The sequence below is a fragment of the Scyliorhinus torazame genome, chromosome 10 (genome assembly GCF_047496885.1).
Source record: "Scyliorhinus torazame isolate Kashiwa2021f chromosome 10, sScyTor2.1, whole genome shotgun sequence".
NCBI classification, from domain to species: domain Eukaryota; kingdom Metazoa; phylum Chordata; class Chondrichthyes; order Carcharhiniformes; family Scyliorhinidae; genus Scyliorhinus; species Scyliorhinus torazame.
Genome location: NC_092716.1, coordinates 102,408,800 through 102,432,257, shown reverse-complemented (window position 1 = coordinate 102,432,257; position 23,458 = coordinate 102,408,800). Strand labels below are relative to the sequence as shown.

Below are 23,458 nucleotides of genomic sequence, written 5' to 3'. Positions count from 1 at the left end.
GTCAGCCCTGAGATCTACCCCCTTATTGAGGAGGCGGAGAACTATGATGCCGCGATCGCCCTGTAAGTCAGTTCTACGCACCTGCTTGCAACTAGACGGCAAAGCCCCGGGGAATCGTTGGAAGATTTCTACCGGGCGCAACTGGTGCTGGGCCGAAACTGTGGCTGCCCGCAAGTTTCGGGGAGCGACCACATGGACCTTTAATCAGGGATGCTTTCATAGCAGGTATGAGCTCCTCAGATATCCGCCGAAGACTCCTAGAAAGGGACACCCTGGGACTTAGAGAGGCACGAGCCCTGGCAGGGTCCATGGACGTTGCCTACAAAAACGTGCAGTCCTATGTGCCCGACCGCACGGCGGCCCCCTGGGCTGTGTGGCACCCCGCAGCGGCAGCCCCACAGACCTTCCCACTGACCCCGCAGGCCTGCGCTACGAGACGGCTCGCTAACGCCACCGGGCCCCACTGTTTCTTCTGCGGGCAGGCGAATCATCCCCGCCCTGCTGCTCGGCCCGCACCGCCACCTGCAAAGGGTGCGGCAAGAAGGGCCACTTTGTGTGGGTCAATCTGGCCCGCGCCGTGGCCGCGGTCTCCAGCAACTCCGGACCGCCGCGGCAACCCCCCCTTCAGGCCCCGACCGGCCAGCGCTCACCTTCACCCCCCTATCCTAGGGCCACGTGCGACACATGGGTGCGGCCATCTTGCTCCCCGGACACCACGCTGGACGGGTGGGCACCGCCATTTTGTCCATCGCCACCACCATCTTGTTCATCCCCGGACACCATGTGTGACCCATGGGTGACGCCATCTTGGATGGGTGCCCAGGCCCCCAGCACGGCCGACTACACGCTGCCCGATCAGAACTCGCAACTGCTTCATCTGGCATCGGTGACACTGGACCAAAGTCGACCCCGGACACGCGCAACAGCTACGATGACGGTCTTCATCAACGGCCTCGAGACGTCTTGCCTGATTGACTCTGGGAGCACGGAAAGCTTTGTTCACCCCAACACGGTAAGGCGCTATGCACTTATAACCCACCCTGTAAACAAAAGGATCTCCCTGGCCTCCGGGTCACGCTCGGTGAAGATACAGGGGTTCTGCCTAGCAAACCTCACTGTCGAAGGCAGGAAATTCGACAATTTCCACCTGTATGTCCTGCCGCACCTCTGCGCGGCTACCCTCCTGGGGCTGGACTTACAATGCCATTTGCAAAGCCTGACCTTTAAATTCGGCGGCCCTATACCTCCCTTACTGTCTGCGGCCTCCCGACCCTTAAGGTCGACCCGCCTTCCCTGTTTGCGAACCTCAGCCCAGATTGCAAACCCATCGCCACCAGGAGCAGGCGGTACAGTGCCCAGGACCGGACCTTCATCAGGTCAGAGGTCCAAAGGCTGTTGGGGGAAGGGGTCATCAAAGCGAGCAACAGTCCCTGGAGAGCTCAAGTAGTGGTGGTAAAACCGGGGAGAAGCATAGGATGGTCATTGACTACAGCCAGACCATCAACAGGTTTACGCAGCTGGACGGGTACCCTCTCCCCCGGATAGCCGACCTGGTAAACAGGATCTCACAATACACGGTTTTCTCCACGGTGGATCTCAAGTCCACCAGCTACCCCTCCGTAGTAGTGACCGCAAGTACACTGCCTTCGAAGCAGATGGGCGGCTCTATCAATTTTTAAGAGTTTCCTTTGGTGTCACTAATGGGGTCTCGGTCTTCCAGCGAGAGATGGACCGAATGGTTGACCGGTACGGCTTACGCGCAACGTTCCCGTATCTGGATAACGTCACCATCTGCTGCCATGACCAGCAGGACCACGACACCAACCTCCGCAAATTTCTCGAGTCCGCGAACATCCTTAACCTGACATACAATAAGGATAAATGCGTGTTTAGCACCGACCGTCTAGCCATTCTAGGCTATGTAGTGCGAAATGGAGTTATAGGCCCCGACCCTGAACGCATGCACCCCCTTATGGAGTTCCCCCTCCCTCCCTGCCCCAAGGCCCTGAAGCGCTGCCTAGGGTTTTTCAGCTATTACGCATAGTGGGTCCCCAACTACGCGGACAAAGCCCGACCCCTAATCCAGTCCACAACCTTCCCCCTGTCGACGGAGGCCCGCCAGGCCTTCAGCCGCATCAAAGCAGACATTGCAAAGGCCACGATGCGCGCCGTTGACGAGTCCCTCCCCTTCCAGGTCGAGAGCGATGCGTCCGACGTAACTCTGGCGACCACCCTCAAACAAGCGGGCAGACCCGTGGCTTTCTTCTCCCGTACCCTCCATGCCTCCGAAATTCGCCATTCCTCGGACGAAAAAGAGGCACATGCCATAGTAGAAGCTGTGAGACATTGGAGGCATTACCTGGCCGGCAGGAGATTCACTCTCCTCACGGACCAACGGTCGGTTGCCTTCATGTTTGATAATGCACAGCGGGGCAAGATTAAAAACGACAAGATCTTGCGGTGGAGGATAGAACTCTCCACCTTCAACTACGAGATCTTGTACCGTCCGGGGAAGCTAAACGAGCCTCCTGATGCCCTGTCCCGTGGCACTTGTGCCACTGCACAAGTGGACCGCCTCCGAGCCCTCCACGAGGACCTCTGCCACCCGCGGGTCACTCACTTTTTCCATTTTGTCAAGACCCGCAACCTGCCCTACTCCATCGAGGAGATCAGGTCCGTCACCAGGGACTGCCAAATCTGCGCAGAGTGCAAACCGCATTCCTACCGGCCAGAGAGGGCGCACCTGATAAAGGCTTCCCGTCCCTTTGAACGCCTCACCATGGATTTCAAAGGCCCCCTCCCCTCCCCTCCCCTCCCCTCCCCTCCCCTCCCCTCCCCGCCACCAACTGCAACACGTATTTCCTAAACGTGATTGACGAGTACTCCCGGTTCCCATTCGCAATCTCCTGCCCAGACATGACCACAACCACCGTCATCAAGGCCTTCCAGGGTATCTTTACACTGTTCGGTTTCCCTGCCTACATACACAGTGATAGGGGATCCTCCTTTATGAGCGATGAACTGCGTCAATTGCTGCTCAGCAAGGGCATCGCCTCGAGCAGGACGACCAGTTACAACCCCCGGGGAGACGGACAGGTGGAGAGGGAGAACGGAACGGTCTGTAAGACTGTCCTACTGGCCCTACGGTCCAGGAGTCTCCCAGTCTCCTGCTGGCAGGAAGTCCTCCCAATGGCCCTCCACGCCATCCGGTCGCTGCTCTGTACAACCACAAATCAGACACCTCATGAACGTCTCCTTGTATTCCCCAGGAAGTCCTCCTCCGGGACCTCGCTCCCAACCTGGCTAGTGACACCCGGACCCATCCTCCTTCGGCAGCACGTGCGGGCGCACAAGTCGGACCCGTTGGTCGAGAGGGTCCACCTGCTGCACGCTAACCCCCAGTACGCCTACGTGGCGTTCCCTGATGGCCGGCAAGATACTGTCTCCCTTCGGGACCTGGCGCCCGCCGGAACCCCACGCTCACCCGAACCATTACTCCTACCCCCACCCCCACAGCAGTGGGAGGGGTCAGTACTCCCGCCGCTCCTGCCTAGGCCTGCCCACCCACCGACGCCCCCTACAGGCGCCCCCCCTCGTGTCAACCGTTTGCCCCAACAGCGCCGCCTAGGGGTGACAAAGCTGCCAGGGAGGCCAAAACCATGCTCCCGGAGTCGAAACCACCGGGACCCCCACCAGAATCACCACCGAAGCCCAGACGCTCCAGAAGGACGGCCAGGCCACCCGATCGACTGATTGCTTCACTGTGAACGCTTTGTAAATATCCTCGACACCACGGTACCTCCATACTGGTCATACCATGTTAAAGGCGACTGTTACCACTGGCCACCACCCCCGCCGGACTCTTTTTTTAAACAGGGGGTGAATGTGGTAGTACCAGGTATTGCGGTACCCAAGAGGCTGATGACCATTGGTTAGACCCAGGAGTCTACCATTGGCTGTTGTACGTAGCTCCGCCCTGACAGACGGAGTATAAGAAACGGTGCCGTCCCAGCAGCCTTCACTTTCTGTACCGAAGCTGCTGGGGAACAAGTTCTAGTAGATTAAAGCCTTCAGTTATGAAATCACTTTGTCTTGAGTGTAATTGATCGCGCATCAGTCACACCCAGAGGCGAGTTAGAAAGTGGGGAGGGGGTTGCTTGGTCGTGTGGGAGGTGAGGGTGAGGATGCTGCCTTTCCCCTCCTCCTTCCCACCTTTCCTGAATTAAGTCTGGGACTGTTAAGATTTGCAGACAGGGTTAGCACTCACGCACTGAGGAGCCGGATTTGATCCTGGCCCTGGGGCACTGTCAGTGTGGAGTTTGCACATTCTCCCCGTGTCTGTGTGGGTCTCACCCCCCACAAGCCAAAGATGTGCAGGGTAGGTGAATTGGCCATACTAAATTGCCCCTTAATTGAAAAAAAAAATAAATAATTGGATACTCTAAATGCAAAAAAAAAAAGTTTGCAGACAGCCTTACTGCCAGGATGTCAGTTGAGACCTTTCAATGAGAAATTGATGTCCCCTTAATACCCCCAACCATTGCCATTGCTAGTCAACCAGCAGCAGATGGGGGATTGACAAGAAAAGGAGCGGAGGATGCACCCCTCGTTCAAATGCACTCAGTGCATGATTGAAGGATGGAGAAGTGCATGATTGAAGGATGGAGAATCGAGAAGAGGGGGCGTTGCCAGGAGGAGACACTTCCTGGCCTTCCTTCCGATTCCCTCCAACCTTGCTGGCAACCCCTTTCCCATGATGTTCATCTTGCCGTCACTTACCTTTCTCCAGAGGTTCCACAATACATTACAGCCACAGTCACCACTCCCAGTTGTAACGACCGTGATGCAGAGCTGCCAGCCTCTGATTGAACAAGCACCAACTGAGGTGGGATTTTCATCCTAGTTGAACACGTCCTGCAATCTGCAATTCTGGGCTGCAATCTGTGGAGTTCTGGGCTCTTGTGAGAGGGTTTCCACTGCCACTTTGGGACTTAATTCCCTTGGGGCTCCCAGAGATCAAGTCGGCAGGGGTCCTGCCAGTTTTGGTGGCGGATGTCAGGATTACTCTTACCTTCATTAAAATCTGCCTGTGGCGTTCATATTTGAGAGGGAACCCATTTCTCACTCTGGCTTTTCCTATGTTCTTGAGGCTACAAAGCTCCCCTTTGATACAATTGACTAGAAATCTGAGACCATTCATTTTTGCACGCGGCGCTGGATCAGACGGCGTATAACGAGACGGAGACCGGCGCTTCCGTGATGAACGGCGCGGTTGTACATCCACGGCCTGTGGACCCGAGGATTCCCCCTCTGATTCATCCTGTGTCTCCATCTCGGAGTCAGAGTCTGCTGCCTCCGTCATGTCAGCGTCTCTGTCCCCATTCGGTCCCGTCATGACCTGCGCAGGCTTCGAGTGAGGCACCAGTGGAAGATTTGGAGGACTACCTTCCCTTGTTTCTGGTCTTTGCCGCTGTTGAACTGAGCTCCGGGGGCGGGGAATCTTTTGCGGGGATGATCTTCTGGACCGGACATGGTCTACATGTTTTCGCCGGAGACGACCCTGGGCTTGTACTTGGTACGATATAGGGCCCGTTTGGCGAAAGATTACACCAGGAACCCATTGGGCACCACCAGCAAAATTCCGCACGAATACTGGGTCACCGGGCGCAAACTGCCGAATCGGACGATGCCGAGACAATCCCGGTCCCTGCCGTTCTTGTGTGCGGTGTACCTTTGCGCCAATGTCCGGGAAGACCATACTAAGGCGAGTGCGAAGTCTCCGGCCCATTAGGAGTTCTGCGGGAGCTACCCCAGTCACTGTATGGGGGGTGGTCCTGTACGTAAATAAAAACCGAGCCAGTCTCGTGTCCATTGATCCGGAGGACTGCTTCTTTAGGCCTCTTTTGAATGTTTGCACTGCACGCTCTGCCAACCCATTTGAAGCCGGGTGGTAAGGGGCAGTGCGGATATGGCGGATGCCGTTCGTCTTTGTAAACCTAGCAAACTCCTCACTCGTGAATGGAGTGCCATTATCCGTGACCAGCACCTCGGGGAGGCCATGCGTGCTAAATGATAAACGCATTTTTTCAATTGTTGCGCAGGACGTTGTCCCCTGCATCTTATGCACCTCCAGCCATTTGGACTGGGCGTCAATTAGTAGAAGGAACATGGATCCCTGAAAAAGGCCTGCGAAATCTGCATGTAAGCGTGCCCAAGGCCGCCCTGGCCATTCCCAGTGATGTAGGGGCGCGGCCGGCGGAAGCTTCTGATGCTCCTGGCAAATGGAACAGTTTTGGGCCACCTTCTCAATGTCGGTGTCGAGGCCTGGCCACCAGACATAACTCCGGGCCAACATTTTCATCTTGGTCACGCCCGGATGCCCATTGTGCAAGTCTGATAATATCAGCTCCTGGCCTTTTTCCGGGACAATCACACGCGTCCCCCACAAGAGGATGCCGTCTTCCACGCTGAACTCTGACAGCTTGGAGGAAAATGCCCGCAACTCGCCTGGGAGCTGTCTATGCTGCCCACCATACAGGACTATGTGCCGAACCTTTGACAGGACTGGCTCCGTCTGGGTCCACTCACGGATCTGTGATGCCGTGACAGGCAAGGTGTCCACAAAATTTAGGGTTGCAACCACCTCACCGGTCGTGGGGGTCGACATGGGGCCGGTTGATAAAGGCAATCGGCTCAGTGCGTCGGCATTTGCTATCTGCGTACCTGGTTTGTGCTCCAGAGAATACCCGTATGCAGCAAGCAACAAAGCCCAGCGCTGGATCCGTGCAGAAGCAATGGGCGGTATTGGCTTATCCTCTCTGAAGAGTCCCAGCAGGGGCTTATGATCAGTCACGATAGTGAAATGGCGGCCGTACACATACTGGTGGAAGCGTTTCACCGCGAAAACCACTGCCAGGCCCTCCTTCTCGATCTGCGCGTACTTTTTCTCCGCTGTAGTCAATGTGCGGGAGGCGAAAGCTATCGGTCGCTCGGCCCCGTTCTCCATCATGTGGGACAGGACAGCCCCAATACCATACGGGGATGCATCACATGTGACGAGCAAAGGCTTTCCCGGATCATAGTGGGTTAGTAACCCAGACGACGACAATTGTTGCTTTACCCGGCGGAAAGCGGTTTCTTGCGGCTGACCCCAAACCCAGGTGTGATTTTTCTTTAGCAGCAGGTGTAAGGGGGCCAGTGAGTCAACCTGGCCTGTGAGTCAGTTAATGTAAGGGTCTGTATACCCTGCTTGATGCGGTCGAATGTCCTCTGGGCGATCACGGAGACCGCTGCGCCAGTATCCAACTCCATCTCCAGCGGGTGGCCATTGACCCGTACTGTCACCTTAATGGGGGCCACACGGGGAGCTGCCACACAATGCAGCTGCAGGCAGTCGTCCTCCGTCTCCACGTCCTCAGGAGTGGTCGCCGCAGGTTCATCCACATGGAAGGTACGGCCTCTGGGCTGGTCCCAGTTACGGCCCCTGGGCTGGTCCCAGTTTCGGTCGGAACGACGGCGCCTCTGGCGTCCCCAGGACCGCCGTCCGCGACGGGGTCGGCGCCTACAAGTCTGACACGGACATGGCTCCTCATCCATTGGCTCTGGAGAAGGCTCCCTTCAGGGAGGAATGTCCGATGGCCACTGGCGTCGGTCTGGTCGTTGCCTCGCCCAAGGTACCGCAGGAGTGCGGGGGGACGTTTTTGGGCGGAAAGGGTTGCGCCCCAAGGCATGCACTTCCATTCCCTGTAGCTCCTGTACTCCTCGCTCTGCGCTCTCTCGGGACAAGACTATTTGTATTGCCTGTTGAAAAGTCAATGTTGGCTCCGCTAACAACTTTCTCTGGGTGGCCGCATTGTTAATACCGCAAACCAAACGGTCGCGTAACATTTCTGACAAGGTCTCACCATAGTCACAGTATTCCGCAATCCCGCGTAGCCTGGATTAAATTTTTTAAAAATCGGCACGGGATTCTCCAGGGGTCCTCTCAGCGGTATTAAACCAGTAACGCTGGACTATCGTGGACGGGGTTGGGTTAAAGTGTTGCCCCACTATATTCACAAGTTCGTCAAACGTTTTGGTGTCCGGCGCAGCTGGGTACGTAAGGCTCCTAATCACCCCAAACGTATGCGGCCCGCAGGCGGTGAGCAATATGACCACCTGGCGCTCGTTTTCAGTGATATTGTTTGCCCGGAAATAGTAACGCATCCGTTGTGTGTACTGGTTCCAGCTTTCCAGCACAGCATCAAAAACATCCAAACGTCCGTACAGAGGCATGGTATAATAGAAGACAACTTCCAACCTGTATCCAACAAAAATCCAGGGAGGTGGCTTCAGCAGTGTAGACAGCTATTCACTTTTACCTTCGTCGCCAGTTTTGTAAGGGCCCCGAAGAATCCAGCACGAGTTTTAAGGATACAAAATAATAACGTTTATTTACTATAACAATATATACATAACAGTAGCAGTAACTTCCCTTGCTACCTTCTCCTTCCTCCTGGTTCCTGGACTGGCCAGCTTATTTATAGTAGGAATTTCTCCGCCCCCCTCATTGGGGAAGTTCATACTCCCATAGGATTGTGGGATAGTCATTAGTCCCCAGCCAATCGTCAGTAGGCAGGTTATAACACAGCCCAAATTCATTTATTATGGAGAATTCCGCATTCATGTTCCCACATTTTAAAATCTTAGCTGTTATAACTGCAATGAAGGTCCCGGGACCAGGACATATGGTTTCCCCATGACCTCCCTGGAATATGAACTTCCCGTTTAACAAGGAGAGTTCCATCTCGTATAAAAACCCCGACCTGAATGCAGGTCAAGAAAGGAGACCCTTAGGGGAGTGGAGGAGTATTTGGAACTGTTTATAATCAATCTTGTTTGGGAATTTCTACTATCATCTATGTGTCCTGCTTACCGCGGATTCAATACTGGTGACAGCCATTCAGTGGAGCGGCCATCGACACCAGTTGCTGCATGCCCAGTAAACCCATCATCTAGGCCTCAGGAGGAGCCATCATTAACCGCCAAAATGCTGCATAGAGGAAAGCTGGAACCTATTGACGCAGGTACAGACGATTGGGGGAATATGGGGAAGGCATGAACTATTATTTTCAAACAAATGTGATTACCGCTGATGAGAAACCAACTGTGGTATTCCTACCGGCTTGTGGAGGGCCCTGTACAGTGTGATAAAGAGCCTGACTCACCCGGACCTCCCAGATACCCTGTCGTTCACCACCCTGATGGCCCTAGTGGGGGGAGCAGAATCTACCGCTCATCGTGCGCCGTTTCCAGTTCCACACGGCCGCTCAGGCCCAGGCCAAGTTGGTGAGTGACTCCCTGGCCTGTCTCTGAAAACTGGGTGAGACATTGAATGAGACATTCTGGGACCACTTGGTGTGTGGACTCCATGATGCAACGGAAATTACTAGCTGAGTTCCACCCGGGCCTGCAACTTGCAGTGGAGATAGTCATCTCCAGAGAAAGTGCTGAACAAGGGTTCCAGGAACTCCAGGGACTGCCAATGCTCAGTCTAGGATGCCAAAGCGAGCCCAATCACACTTGGCTCGAACTGAGGAGGCCGGCCCGTGACAATGGGACACCTACCGGGCCACTATTATAGAGGCCCGGAATGCTGCTGGACGTGCTCCCATGACCAGGAGGAACTGGAATATGACTACCGCCGAACGGGGGCCGCAACAGGCCGCAGAAACTAAGGGAACAGGCGACCCCGTGAGGATCTACCCGCCTGCCGACCCGCTAGGTGCGACCGCCCCCCACTTGACAAGGCTTACTATGTGGAAGACGACGATAGCACCTACCAGCGGTTGCACTGCGTGGCTGTGCCAAGTGGAGCCCATCCGGAACTCCCTGAAAATTAATGGACACCCATTCTGCATGGGACTCAACACTGGCGCGGCAATGTCATTAGTCAGTCGCCCCACCGCATTCTGCCTGGCCTTCTATCGCTGACCCTGTTTAACGGACACCAATGCAAGGCTGGCCATTTATATGGGGGAAACCACTGGCAATCGTGAAATGTCTACGCTTCCCTTCCAGACCCACAACAAACTACTTTATTCAAGCACGTGGCCAATCTTGGCACCAACGAAGCAGGTGAGTGCATCGTCCTCGGGTGAAATTTTAACTGCACCCTCGAGACACTGGACCGCCTTGGTGCCCAGAGCTTCACGCCAGTGGTGGTGATGTTGAGGGACCTGGTCTGAACCCTCAACTTGGTGGATGTGTAGTGAACTCCCCATTCTGACTCCAGCGTGTTCACCTTTGTGAACCCTGGAGTCGGGGCGTCCAGAATCGAACACTTTTACATTTCAAGGGCGTATCCGTGCCGCGTTCCGTCTGTGCAGCAGATCTTGTGCACAGACCACCATCTGGTGTGGACGAGGCTTGCCCCATCTCGTGCTCAGACACGGTCTGCGTACTAGCACTTTAACAACCTGTTGCTGGAGGACATGCAGTTCCAAATTTAGTCACTTCTGGGTTGACTTGAGAAGGAATCAGGAAGGCTACGGTGGAACATGGGCAAGACTCAGTCCATACCTTTTATCAGGGGTATTCAAGGGAGTCGACAAAGAGGCGGAAATCCAGGATTAAGGAGTTTGAGAAGGAGGTACTCTACCTGGAGTCACATCTCGGTCAGCCCATGAGGTTTCGGCCCTGCGGCTGGTGTACAGAGAGAAGAAGGGCGTGCTGCAGGACCTGCAACTCATCGGGTCCCACGGTGCATATGTGAGGTCGCGGGTTCAGCTCCTCACGGACATGGACTGTGGCTCCCCCTTCTACTCGCTGGAAAAAAGGCGCTGGGGAAGGACCACCCCAAATGGGCCAGCATTATTGAATGAGGATCCTGCGGGAGAATAGACAAGTGGTCATTGAGATGGATGGGTCATTCTACTTGTCATTAACAACTCACATCTGACCGGTCATCTGGGTGGGTCCCATGAGAAGACCTTGAATAACTTGTAAACACATACAAATGTCAGTGAACACCCCACTCAGTTGTCAAAGCGGAACCCCCACTTTAGCTCATGGATTAGTGAGTCTTCGAGCTCAGCCAAACATTCAAAATGAGGCCATCTTGGAACTGCTTCTGTAACAGATGGTCAGATTTTTTTTTCCTCAGCAATTCAACATGGAAAAGCTGGCCCAACTCCATGAAAATTACAAGAACTATGAGATGCAACCAGATTTGGAGTGCAAGGCTTGGTACCCACATCCTTATCCCACACCAGCTAAAATAACTGATGATGTGAATGGGGGCAGGAGTCCCAGAATCAGAACCTGCCCACCATTTTTAAACGGCACATGAGTAGGCCCAACTTCATGTCCCAAATTCCTGTCCAAGTATTCATGAACAACTTTTATGACTGCAGTAGATGTTAATTGCTGCCTAAACCAAATCCCAGAGGGAAACTTGGCTTGCGGGCCATCCGTTTCCTTTTGTATTCTGAAAACGATAAGCAAACATATTGATTTCAACAGCAAGACGTCCAGTAACATTTTGGGGATTTTAAAAATTAAAACGTTTATTAACACAAGGGCAAGAAATCTTAAGCACACAAGATTACAGTTACACAATTATAATTAGCCTGAAAAAACATTCCCTCCAAAAAGCTCCTTACTTGGTCAGACCCTCAAGTAAATTATAAGTGACCTAGGTAGGGTAGTTAGGAAGGAATCTTTACCCCCAGTAGAGGGGTCAATAACCATGGGGCATAGATTTAAGGTAAGGAGCAGGAGATTTAGAGGGGATTTGAGGAATATCCTTTTCACCCCCAGAGGTTGGCGGGAATCTGGAACTCACTGCCTGAAAAGGTGGTAGAGGTGAAATGAAATGAAAATCGCATATTGTCACAAGTAGGCTTCAATGAAGTTATTGTGAAAAGCCCCTAGTCGCCACATTCCAGCGCCTGTTCGGGGAGGCTGTTACGGGAAGGTGGAAGCCTTCACAATATTTAAGAAGCATTTAGATGAGCACTTGAGTACGACCATAGCATACAAGGCTATGTACCGAGTGCTGGAAAGTGGGATTTAGAATAGAATGGCGCTTGATGGCCGGCGCAGACACGATGAACAAAGGGCCTCTTTTTGTGCTGTAAAACTTGATTACTTTAAGCACCTTCTGGGCAACACTCCTCCATTATAAATGTTGACTATAAAAAGGGGCTGGTTTAGCATAATGGGCTAAACAGCTGGATTGTAATGCAGAACAAGACCAGCAGTGCGGGTTCAATTCCCGTACCAGCCTCCCCAAACAGGCGCAGAATGTGGCGACTAGGGGCTTTTCACAGTAACTTAATTGAAGCCTACTTGTGACAATAAGTGATTATTATTATATCTCTTCTATTGTCCCTACTTTTGGGATCAAATAAAATTGATAACCTTCATTTGTTTACACCATTGCAAGCTGTAAAAAGCCTTTTACTCTCTTTTCAAATTTAACAGCCGAATAAAACAAATCTCTATCTTCTTCCCCAATGCAGAATCCTAAACTGTGCTTATTAATACAACCACTTAATCATAGCTTCAGTATTAGCGCATGCATGTAGCACCTTGAATCCTTTTCTCTCAGCTCTTCCAGACAGGTGGTCTCCAGTAACCTTTCCCCAGTTTAGTTAAATCATTTATATACGCACACACACAATCAGTTTTCTTTGCAAAATAACACCATTGCCCGAAAATATCCCAAAATAACATCAATTCTCATACAATCACATCCATGTTGGCAACCTCCACACAAGAATTACCTTTTTAGCATATTGAATGACCAGAAGTAGCTGTTTCCAGGCAACATCATATCTCAACTTAGTAAAATTGCTTTTTCTTTGGTTTAAAACTCTCCTAGTTTATCTTTGTCCTTTTCTTAACTATATTAAATCTAACTGAATTATGATTATTACCGGAAAAATGCTTTAACACTGATACGTCTTTCACCTGCCCAGCTTAATTTCTTAAACCTAAGTCCTACATTGTCTTTCTCTTGTTGGGCATGTTATATGGATTTTTAAAAGATTCTCCAGAATGCATTTGAAAAATTTTGCACCTTTTAGACGTTTTACACTGATGTTATCCTAGTTAATGTTAAGTTAGTTGACATTTCCTACTGTTATTGGCCAGGGTTTAGAAAACTCCAAAGTATATCATGGAGTTCACCTGACCTACAACTGTTTATCGATTTTTGTTACGATGAGCACAAGGGCCTGCCTTTCAGGTGTTATTCAACAGAGGCCGTAAGCACTTTTAATCAAAAACAAGCTTTATTCTACAAATTTAGTTAACATTTTTATAAATACACAAGTAAGCATTTTTATCAACTACAAACATAAATACCCAACACAGCTCCAGTGATCTATGTATCACCCTTAATAAATTCCCCCCTTTAACTGTTCCAATTTAATAACAAGATCCCATAAACCACAAACCCCTTTTTCAAAGGTGTGGCCCAACACACTGCACTCTTACTATCTTTAATGTGGAGATGCCGGTGTTGGACTGGGGTGAGCACAGTACGAAGTCTTACAACACCAGGTTAAAGTCCAACAGGTTTGTTTCGATGTCACTAGCTTTCGGAGCACTGCTCCTTCCTCAGGTGAAAGTTACTATCTTTAAGACTTGGTATGGATACACCGGTTTCCTTTCCAAAACAGCAGGTTTGAATTCCTTACATAAAACAGTTATCACTTTTAAATTATCAAGTAATCTGGAAACAGCTTTTAAACTGAAGTTAGAGAGACACTTCTTTCCAACCTGTGTAATACAAAACCAGGTCAAACCCAAAGCGAAAGCAAAACTCAGAGCCACAGCCCAGCTCCACCTACACAATGACATCACTGAAGCCAATTGATAAGACCAAAAACATTTCTTAAAGGGACACTCCCACGACAGTACAATTACAACCTTATTGTTTTTTGCACTTCTTAGTAACATATTTGCTCTGCTATCTTTCTCTATTTGTGAGAGAGTCTTAGTCTATCGTGATGATTACTCCTTTTATGTTCCTGAATTCAACCCATATGGTTCAGTTTGATGATCATTCTAACATTATCATCCTTCCTGTAGTTGTTGCTTTAATTAATACTGTAACCTTCACCATTTTTACCCCACTTGCTGACCCATCTGAAATCTTTGTAACCAGGAATGTTGAGTTTTCACTCTGGTACTTTAAACCATGTCTTGATGACAGTTATGCTATCACACTACCAAGTGCCTATCTTTTCCTTCAATTCATCTCTCTAAATCACTTGACTTCTTACGTTGAAGTATATATCACTAATCATTGAACAACCCCTTTGTTGTCTGTTTTCTAGCCTTTGTTTTCTCTGCCTTTTATGCCTTTGCATTCTATTTCCAACTTTGCTTCTGTCCCTTCTGAATCTATGATCATTTTCCCATCGCCCTGTAAAGCTAGTTTAAAACCTCTGCAAAAGAACTTGTACATCTTCCCACCATGTATGCCCTGGGTGAGGTGCAACCTGTTGGGTTTGTATAGGTTCTATTTCCCACAGAACCAGCTTCAATAGGAGAGGAATCTAAAGCCCACGTTCCTGCAATATCTCTTTTGCCATGCATTCATCCGCACTATCTGCCCATCGTTGAACCCCATTGTGAATGATACTAGGGATAATCCAGAGGTTATTACCTATCCAGCCTACTTTTAAATTTCTCTCCTAACCCTCTAAAATCTCCCCTTATAGGATTTAATTTATTTTCTTCCCATGTCCCTTGTTGTCAGTAGGAACCACCACTCCTAGTTGTTTAACATTCCTTCCCTCCCCCACTCCGGATGCTCTAGAGCCACTCTGACAACCTGGCACCAGGAATTTTGGAGTCTGACTTGTGGAAATGAATGACAGAAACCAAAATGTCAAACCTTAGCAACAGAGCACAGAAATTTCAACTGTTTTCTGAGATTGTACATTATACATATGCGAACACATTAGAAGACATACAGCACTGGGGACTTCCGGGTGCGGCGATGACCAGCTAAGTCGCACGTTTCGGCAGCTCCCGGTGGAACGGACTTTTGGGGTCTTAATAGGAGCCCCAACGGCAATTTTAACGGCTAAAAACACTGTGCGGTAAACCAGAAGGGAATCCCCCCTGGACACGGATGGAAAAAGGAGAGGAAAGTGGCCGGATTGTGGTGGATCCTTTAGAGCAGCGACAAGGAAGGCAAGCACAAACCAAGATGGCGTCGGAAGGTGGCAGTTTAATATGGGGCCCTGAACAACACGAGTTCTTGAAGCGCTGCGTGGAAGAACTTAAAAAGGAGATGAAGAAGGAGCTGTTGGCCCCGTTATTACAGGCGATTGAAGGGCTAAAGGATGAGCAAAAGACCCAGGAGCAAGAGCTTCGGGTCGTGAAGGCAAAGGCTGCCGAGAACGAGGACGATATACAAGGCCTGGTGGTGAAGATGGAGATGCACGAGGCACACCATAAAAGGTGTGTGGAAAGGCTGGAGGTGCTGGAGAATAATGTGAGGAGGAAGAATTTAAGGATTCTTGGTCTTCCCGAGGGTGCAGAGGGGGCGGACGTCGGGGCATATGTGAGCACGATGCTGCACTCGTTAATGGGATCGGAGGCCCCGACGGGTCCGTTGGCGGTGGAGGGAGCCTATCGAGTTATGGCGCGAAGACCGAGGGCTGGAGAAATTCCCCGAGCCATAGTGGTGAGATTTCTCCGATATAAGGACAGAGAGATGGTCCTCAGATGGGCAAAGAAAACTCGGAGCAGTAGGTGGGAGAACGCGGTGATCCGCGTATATCAAGATTGGAGTGCGGAGGTGGCGAGAAGGAGGGCGAGCTTTAATCGGGCCAAGGCGGTGCTTCATAAAAGGTCAAATTTGGAATGCTGCAGCCGGCAAGACTGTGGGTCACACATCAAGGGAAACACCACTACTTTGAAACGGCAGATGAGGCATGGACATTTATTGTCGAAGAGAAATTGGAATAAGTGGGTTATAAAAAAGAACGTTTGAGACAAAGTGGTGGGGCGAATATGGGGGGCGAAGAGGGGGGAAAAGGGGGGAAGAGATGATTTTTAAGTTGTTAATCCTGCGACCCTGTAACTTTTCTCTCTTCCCCATGTTATGGGGGAGTGAGGGAGGGAGGTGGAGGAGCTGGGGGCATCGGCCATTGGGGCGGGGCCAAAAGGGAAGCGCGGGCTTTGTTCCCGCGCTATGATAATTATGGCGGGAACAGGGAAGCAGGAAGGAGGGGGCATCGCACAGTGCGAGCCGAGGTCACGGGGGGAAGCCGAGGTCGGCCAGAGTTTGCTGACTTCTGGGAGCAACATGGGGGGTGCAATTACGCTAGTGAGGGATCTAGCGGTGGGGTGGGGGGGGGGCTAACTGGGTTGCTGCTGCTGGGGAGAAGGGGGAGCTGGTATGGGGTGGGGTGGGCGGGGCGGGGGGGGCGCCGCCTGGGGGGGGGACAGAGCTACGTGGGAACCGGGTGAGGAGCTGGATAAAAAAAGGGGATGGCTAGTCGACAAGGGGGGGCGGGGGGGGGGGGGGGGGGGGTAAAGAGCCCCCCAACCCGGCTGATCACGTGGAATGTGAGAGGGCTGAACGGGCCGATAAAGAGGGCACGGGTACTCGCACACCTAAAGAAACTTAAGGCAGATGTGGTTATGCTGCAGGAGACGCATTTGAAACTGATAGACCAGGTCAGACTACGCAAAGGATGGGTGGGGCAGGTGTTTCATTCGGAGCTAGATGCAAAAAACAGAGGGGTGGCCATACTAGTGGGGAAGCGGGTAATGTTTGAGGCAAAGACCATTGTGGCGGATAGTGGGGGCAGATACGTGATGGTGAGTGGCAAATTACAAGGGGAGGCGGTGGTCTTAGTGAACGTATATGCCCCGAACTGGGATGATGCCAACTTTATGAGGCGCATGCTAGGACGTATCCCGGACCTAGAGGCGGGGAAGCTGGTAATGGGTGGAGATTTTAACACGGTGCTGGAACCAGGGCTGGACAGATCGAGGTCCAGGACCGGAAGGAGGCCGGCAGCAGCTAGGGTGCTTAAGGACTTTATGGAGCAGATGGGAGGAGTAGACCCCTGGATATTTAGTAGACCTAGGAGCAAGGAGTTTTCGTTTTTCTCCTATGTCCACAAAGTTTATTCACGGATAGACTTTTTTTGTTTTGGGAAGGGCGCTGATCCCGAAGGTGACGGGGACGGAATAAACGGCTATAGCTATTTCGGATCACGCTCCACATTGGGTGGACTTGGAGATAGGGGAGGAAAAAGAACAGCGTCCACCCTGGAGAATGGACATGGGACTATTGGCGGACGAGGGGGTGTGCTTAAGGGTGAGGGGGTGTATTGAAAGGTACTTGGAACTCAATGATAATGGGGAGGTCCAGGTGGGAGTGGTCTGGGAGGCGCTGAAGGCAGTGGTTAGAGGGGAGCTGATATCAATCAGGGCACATAAAGGAAAGCAGGAGGGTAGGGAACGGGAGCGGTTGCTGAAAGAACTTCTGAGGGTGGACAGGCAATATGCGGAGGCACCGGAGGAGGGACTGTACAGGGAAAGGCAAAGGCTACATGTAGAATTTGATTTGCTGACTACGGGTAATGCGGAGGCACAGTGGAGGAAGGCACAGGGTGTACAGTACGAATATGGGGAGAAGGCGAGCAGGTTGCTGGCCCACCAACTGAGGAAAAGTGGAGCAGCGAGGGAGATAGGTGGAGTGAGAGATGAGGAGGGAGAGATGGAGCGGGGAGCGGAGAAGGTGAATGGAGTGTTCAAGGCATTCTATGAAAGATTATATGAAACTCAGCCCCCGGATGGGAAGGAGAGAATGATGTGTTTTTTGGACCAGCTGGAATTTCCTAAGGTGGAGGAGCAGGAGAGGGTGGGACTGGGAGCACAGATTAAAACGGAGGAAGTAGTGAAAGGAATCCGGAGCATGCAGGCGAGGAAGGCCCCGGGACCAGACGGATTCCCAGTTGAATTTTATAGGAAATATGTGGACTTGCTGGCCCCGCTACTGATGAGAACGTTTAATGAGGCGAGGGAAAGGGGGCAGCTGCCCCCGACTATGTCAGAGGCAACGATATCGCTCCTCCTAAAGAAGGAAAAAGACCCGCTGCAATGCGGGTCCTATAGGCCTATTTCCCTCCTGAACGTGGACGCTAAGATTCTGGCCAAAGTAATGGCAATGAGGATAGAGGATTGTGTCCCGGGGGTGGTCCATGAGGACCAAACTGGGTTTGTGAAGGGGAGACAGCTGAATACAAATATACGGAGGCTGCTAGGGGTAATGATGATGCCCCCACCAGAGGGGGAAGCGGAGATAGTGGTGGCGATGGATGCCGAGAAAGCATTTGATAGAGTGGAGTGGGACTATTTGTGGGAGGTGCTGAGGAGATTTGGCTTTGGAGATGGGTACAGCTGCTGTATAGGGCCCCGATGGCGAGCGTGGTCACGAATGGACGGGGGTCTGAATATTTTCGGCTCCATAGAGGGACGAGGCAGGGATGTCCTCTGTCCCCATTATTATTTGCACTGGCGATTGAGCCCCTGGCAATAGCATTGAGGGGTTCCAGGAAGTGGAGGGGAGTACTCAGGGGAGGAGAAGAACACCGGGTATCTCTGTATGCGGATGATTTGTTGTTATATGTGGCGGACCCGGCGGAGGGGATGCCAGAGATAATGCGGATACTTGTGGAGTTTGGAGATTTCTCAGGGTATAAATTGAACATGGGGAAAAGTGAGTTGTTTGTGGTGCATCCAGGGGAGCAGAGCAGAGAAATAGAGGACTTACCGTTGCGGAAGGTAACAAGGGACTTTCGGTACTTGGGGATCCAGATAGCCAAGAATTGGGGTACATTGCATAGGCTAAATTTAACGCGGTTGGTGGAACAGATGGAGGAGGACTTTAAGAGATGGGACATGGTGTCCCTGTCACTGGCAGGGAGGGTGCAGGCGGTTAAAATGGTGGTCCTCCCGAGATTCCTTTTTGTGTTTCAGTGCCTCCCGGTGGTGGTCACGAAGGCTTTTTTCAAAAGAATTGAGAAGAGTATTATGAGTTTTGTGTGGGCCGGGAAGACCCCGAGAGTGAGGAGGGGATTTTTGCAGCGTAGTAGGGACAGGGGGGGGCTGGCACTACCGAGCCTAAGTGAGTACTACTGGGCCGCCAATATCTCAATGGTGTGTAAGTGGATGGGAGAAGAGGAGGGAGCGGCGTGGAAGAGATTGGAGAGGGCGTCCTGCAGGGGGACTAGCCTACAAGCTATGGTGACGGCGCCGTTGCCGTTCTCACCAAAGAAATACACCACAAGCCCGGTGGTGGTGGCCACACTGAAAATCTGGGGGCAGTGGAGACGGCACAGGGGAAAGACGGGAGCCTCGGTGCGGTCCCCGATAAGAAATAACCATAGGTTTGTTCCGGGGAGAATGGATGGGGGATTTGGAGCATGGCAAAGAGCAGGGGTAACACAATTGAGAGATCTCTTCGTAGATGGGACGTTTGCGAGTCTGGGAGCGCTGACGGAAAAATATGGGTTGCCCCAAGGGAATGCATTTCGGTATATGCAACTGAGGGCTTTTGCGAGGCAACAGGTGAGGGAATTCCCGCAGCTCCCGACGCAGGAGGTGCAGGACAGAGTGATCTCAGAGACATGGGTGGGGGACGGTAAGGTGTCAGACATATATAGGGAAATGAGGGACGAGGGGGAGATCATGGTAGATGAGCTGAAAGGGAAATGGGAAGAAGAGCTGGGGGAGGAGATTGAGGAGGGGCTGTGGGCTGATGCCCTAAGTAGGGTAAATTCATCGTCCTCGTGTGCCAGGCTAAGCCTGATACAATTTAAGGTGTTACACAGGGCGCATATGACTGGAGCACGGCTCAGTAAATTTTTTGGAGTAGAGGATAGGTGTGCGAGATGCTCGAGAAGCCCAGCGAATCATACCCACATGTTCTGGTCATGCCCGGCACTACAGGGGTTTTGGGTGGGGGTGGCAAAGGTGCTTTCAAAGGTGGTGAGGGTCCAGGTCGAACCAAGCTGGGGGTTGGCTATATTCGGGGTTGCAGAAGGCGAGAGAGGCTGATGTTTTGGCCTTTGCGTCCCTAGTAGCCCGGCGCAGGATATTGTTAATGTGGAAGGAAGCCAAGCCCCCGGGTGTGGAGACCTGGATAAATGACATGGCAGGGTTTATAAAGTTGGAACGGATTAAGTTCGTTCTAAGGGGGTCGGCTCAAGGGTTCACCAGGCGGTGGCAACCGTTCGTCGAATAACTCACAGAAAGATAGAGGGAATGGAAAAGAAGAAGACAGCAGCAGCAACCCGGATGGGTGGGGAAGGAGGAATCAGAAGGACTCTCAGGGAGGTTATTGTATATGTATAGGTATTTGGTATATGTAATTGTATATTGGATTGTATTTTTGGAGAGTATTTATCTTGGATAAGGCAGTTGCCATTTAGTTTTATTTTTGATTTTGTTCATATATTATTTATTTACTTGTTTAAAACTGGCCATTGTTATTTATATTGTTTTATTGCTGTGTAAAGGAAACGCTATGTGCTGTTATGTTTGGCCAAAAAATCTTGAATAAAATATATTTTAAAAAAAAAGACATACAGCACTGAAGGGGACCATTCAACTCATCTTGTCCATGCTGATCCAAAGACACCCAGGTACTGCCCTTTCTAATCCCATCTTCCTGCGCACAGCCCATAACCCTGCACGTAAAGTGCAGATCCAGAGTTTAGGGCCTTTGCCTCCTCCATCAACCTGTTAGTGCGTGTTCTCAGACTTTTGTTTCTTCTGCCCGATGGAAGAGGTTGAAAGGGAGAATAACCCGGGTGGGAGGGGTCTTTGATTATGCTGCCCGCTTTCCCAAGGTAGCGGGAGGTGTAGACAGAGTCAATGGATGGGAGGCGGGTTCACGTGATGGACTGGGCTGTGTTCACGACTCTCTGTAGTTTCTTACAGTCTTGGGCTCAGCAGTTGCCATACCACGTTGTGATGCAGCTAAATAGGATGGTTTCTATGGTGCATCGGCATCCTGAGGAAGTATAGGTGCTGTTGTGCTTTCTTAGTAGTAGCACGACCAAGGGAAACAGTCAAGGTCGTAGCCAAGGGGAACAGGTTCCTCCTGTGATACTGTAAAATACCATAAAGCAAAAGTTTGTTGTGATGAACGGTTATTGTATTACTGTACCCTTATCATCATGTAAGGTGATGTCCCCTTTAAGACCGGGCTTGGAACCCTGGAGGACTCCACCTCCGGCTCCGCCCACCTGGGAGTCGTATACAAGGGGCTGCCTTGCAGGCGGCACCCAATAAGCACCCGTCTCGGCACCAGGCTAGCTTATTAAAAGCCTTCTTTACCGTTTTACTCTCCAGCATCGTTATTGAGGGTAAAACATTTGTATTTTGAGGTCTTGTTTTGTGCTGCCACTTTGTGGGCACTCCCTGCCAATTGACTATAATTATGCCAATAGACTGGTCGGCTTTTGTAAATGTACTTATCATTCTTGCCTTTCCATTTCCCTCTTTGTTATTTCTATATGCAGTGGGATCAGCAATGGTTTTAGGAGTGCATAGCATCGTATTCATGAAACTGTACTCATATCATGAGGTGAATAGATGGCTTCGTGAAGAATGGGCACCTTTAGGTCTAAAGTCAGCCATGAAACATCCAGGTATATCAATTTTGAATATTTCTTAGCACTGTTACAATTGTGTTCCTTCAGTCTGTTTTGTTATGATATACTAATTAATCAAATTTTGATGCGTTTGCAGGCATTTCATCGTGTACGGTTTCATATGATGAAAACAACACTGATGGGAGCAATATACAAGAAATGGTTATCTTTCCAGACAACTTAACAATAAAAGGTATAGATTTTATTCCCTGCTCAATTTCGCAGGTGATAATGTAATGTTAATGCAGTTATTTGATCACTGTGGAGAAAGAGATTGGTGACTTATTTAGTAAAACAAATCACCATTTCAATCAGTCTAGATTTTCTTTGTAATAAATATGAGTTTTAGCTAAAGAGCAAAGCTATGTCCCACTGGTTTAAGCAATGACAGAGCCAGAAATAAGTTGATGGAGCTACCTTTTTATTTTTAGTATTGCTTACTCCTCTTGAGTTGGTATGATGTTCTATGTATAAGGGAGTGGGTCTTGTCATTTTTTCAAATAGCATGTTTCTTGGGAACGGGTATTCTTTCGTGCAACATTGTGTGATTATGTCTTTATTCTGTAAAAATTATAAATCAGTAACCTTGATTATTATTATGCTTGTTTGGCTATTTAGCAAATTATATAACTTACCTTTTGTGCAAAATTCAATTCAGAGAATGGTTGTAAAAAAAAAAGCTGCTTTAGACAGATACGCACTGCAGGGTCAATGTAGTAAAAGTAGTGTTGAGAAGGTGACCTAAAAGGGTTGTGGTAGGGCTGGATGAACAAAGGAATATCGGCATATGAAGGCATAAGGGAAGGAATTTTTAAGTGTAGGAGTAATGCGAGGAGATTTGAGAGTATTGGAATAGGGTGTTGGAAATGTGCAAATGGGATCCTCTGGTGTGTGAGTAGGAAGATAGTGGTGAGATTTTGGAGCATTGAGGATAGAGTTGTTAGTGTGAAAGTAACGAGAGGTAGATCCTGGAAAGCTGGGACAGTCAAAGAAGGCTTATAAAGTACTGGTGAGAAAAGTGTTAGAAGCATATGCGCAGCCCTGACTGGTAATTAGGGTACAAGTTATTTTTAAACAACTTAGTGCCCTTTTAGCCATTCCGTAAAAACAAATAAACATAGTAAATAATATAGAATCTGTTGGATTTGTAAATAGTTGCTCATACCTGACAGATCTGACTGATGGTTTTTGAAGAAATTACTGAAGTGATGGTCAGGCGAATGTCTATGGATGTCAATTGGGTGGATTTCCAGACGGCATTCAATAAAGTCCCTCATGGGGACTGTTAGCTAAAGTTAATATAATTCAAGTTAGGCAAATTATTTACAAAGTTAGGAAATTGGCTGAGTGGAGACAAAGAGTTGGGATAATGGGTAGGTACTCCAATTGGCAGGATGCGACTAGTGGTGTGCTGCAGCCTCAGCTATTCACAATATTCAACAGTGACTTTGATAATGGGATAGAAATCCAAATGTAGCAGTCACACACAGATAGGCGGTATTATAAGTTATGTCAATGGGAGATGTAAAATTACAAATAAATATTGATAGATGAATGGGCTAATCTATGGCAAATAGATGTAGACAATTGCGGGGTCATCTACTTTGGACCTACAAAAAGATAGAGCAGGGTATTTTCTATGTGGTAAAAAGCTAGAAACAGTGAAGCTAAAAGTGACTTTGGGGGATCAGGTATACAGATTCTTAAAATGTCATAAACAGATGGAGAAAATAATCGAAAGGCTAATGAGTGCAATGCTGCCCTTTATTGCTTTTTAA

General features: G+C 50.2%; 1 protein-coding gene across 1 annotated transcript in view; it reads left to right on the top strand.

The window, feature by feature from the left end:
* Positions 1–23,458, top strand: part of LOC140430238 (diacylglycerol O-acyltransferase 1-like) — a 475,807-nt gene that overhangs the window by 136,055 nt on the left and 316,294 nt on the right. The window contains exons 6-7 of the mRNA XM_072517667.1: positions 21,549–21,567; positions 21,778–21,873. Of these exons, the coding sequence (XP_072373768.1) occupies positions 21,549–21,567; positions 21,778–21,873 (115 nt within the window). The remainder of the gene's footprint in view (positions 1–21,548; positions 21,568–21,777; positions 21,874–23,458) is intronic.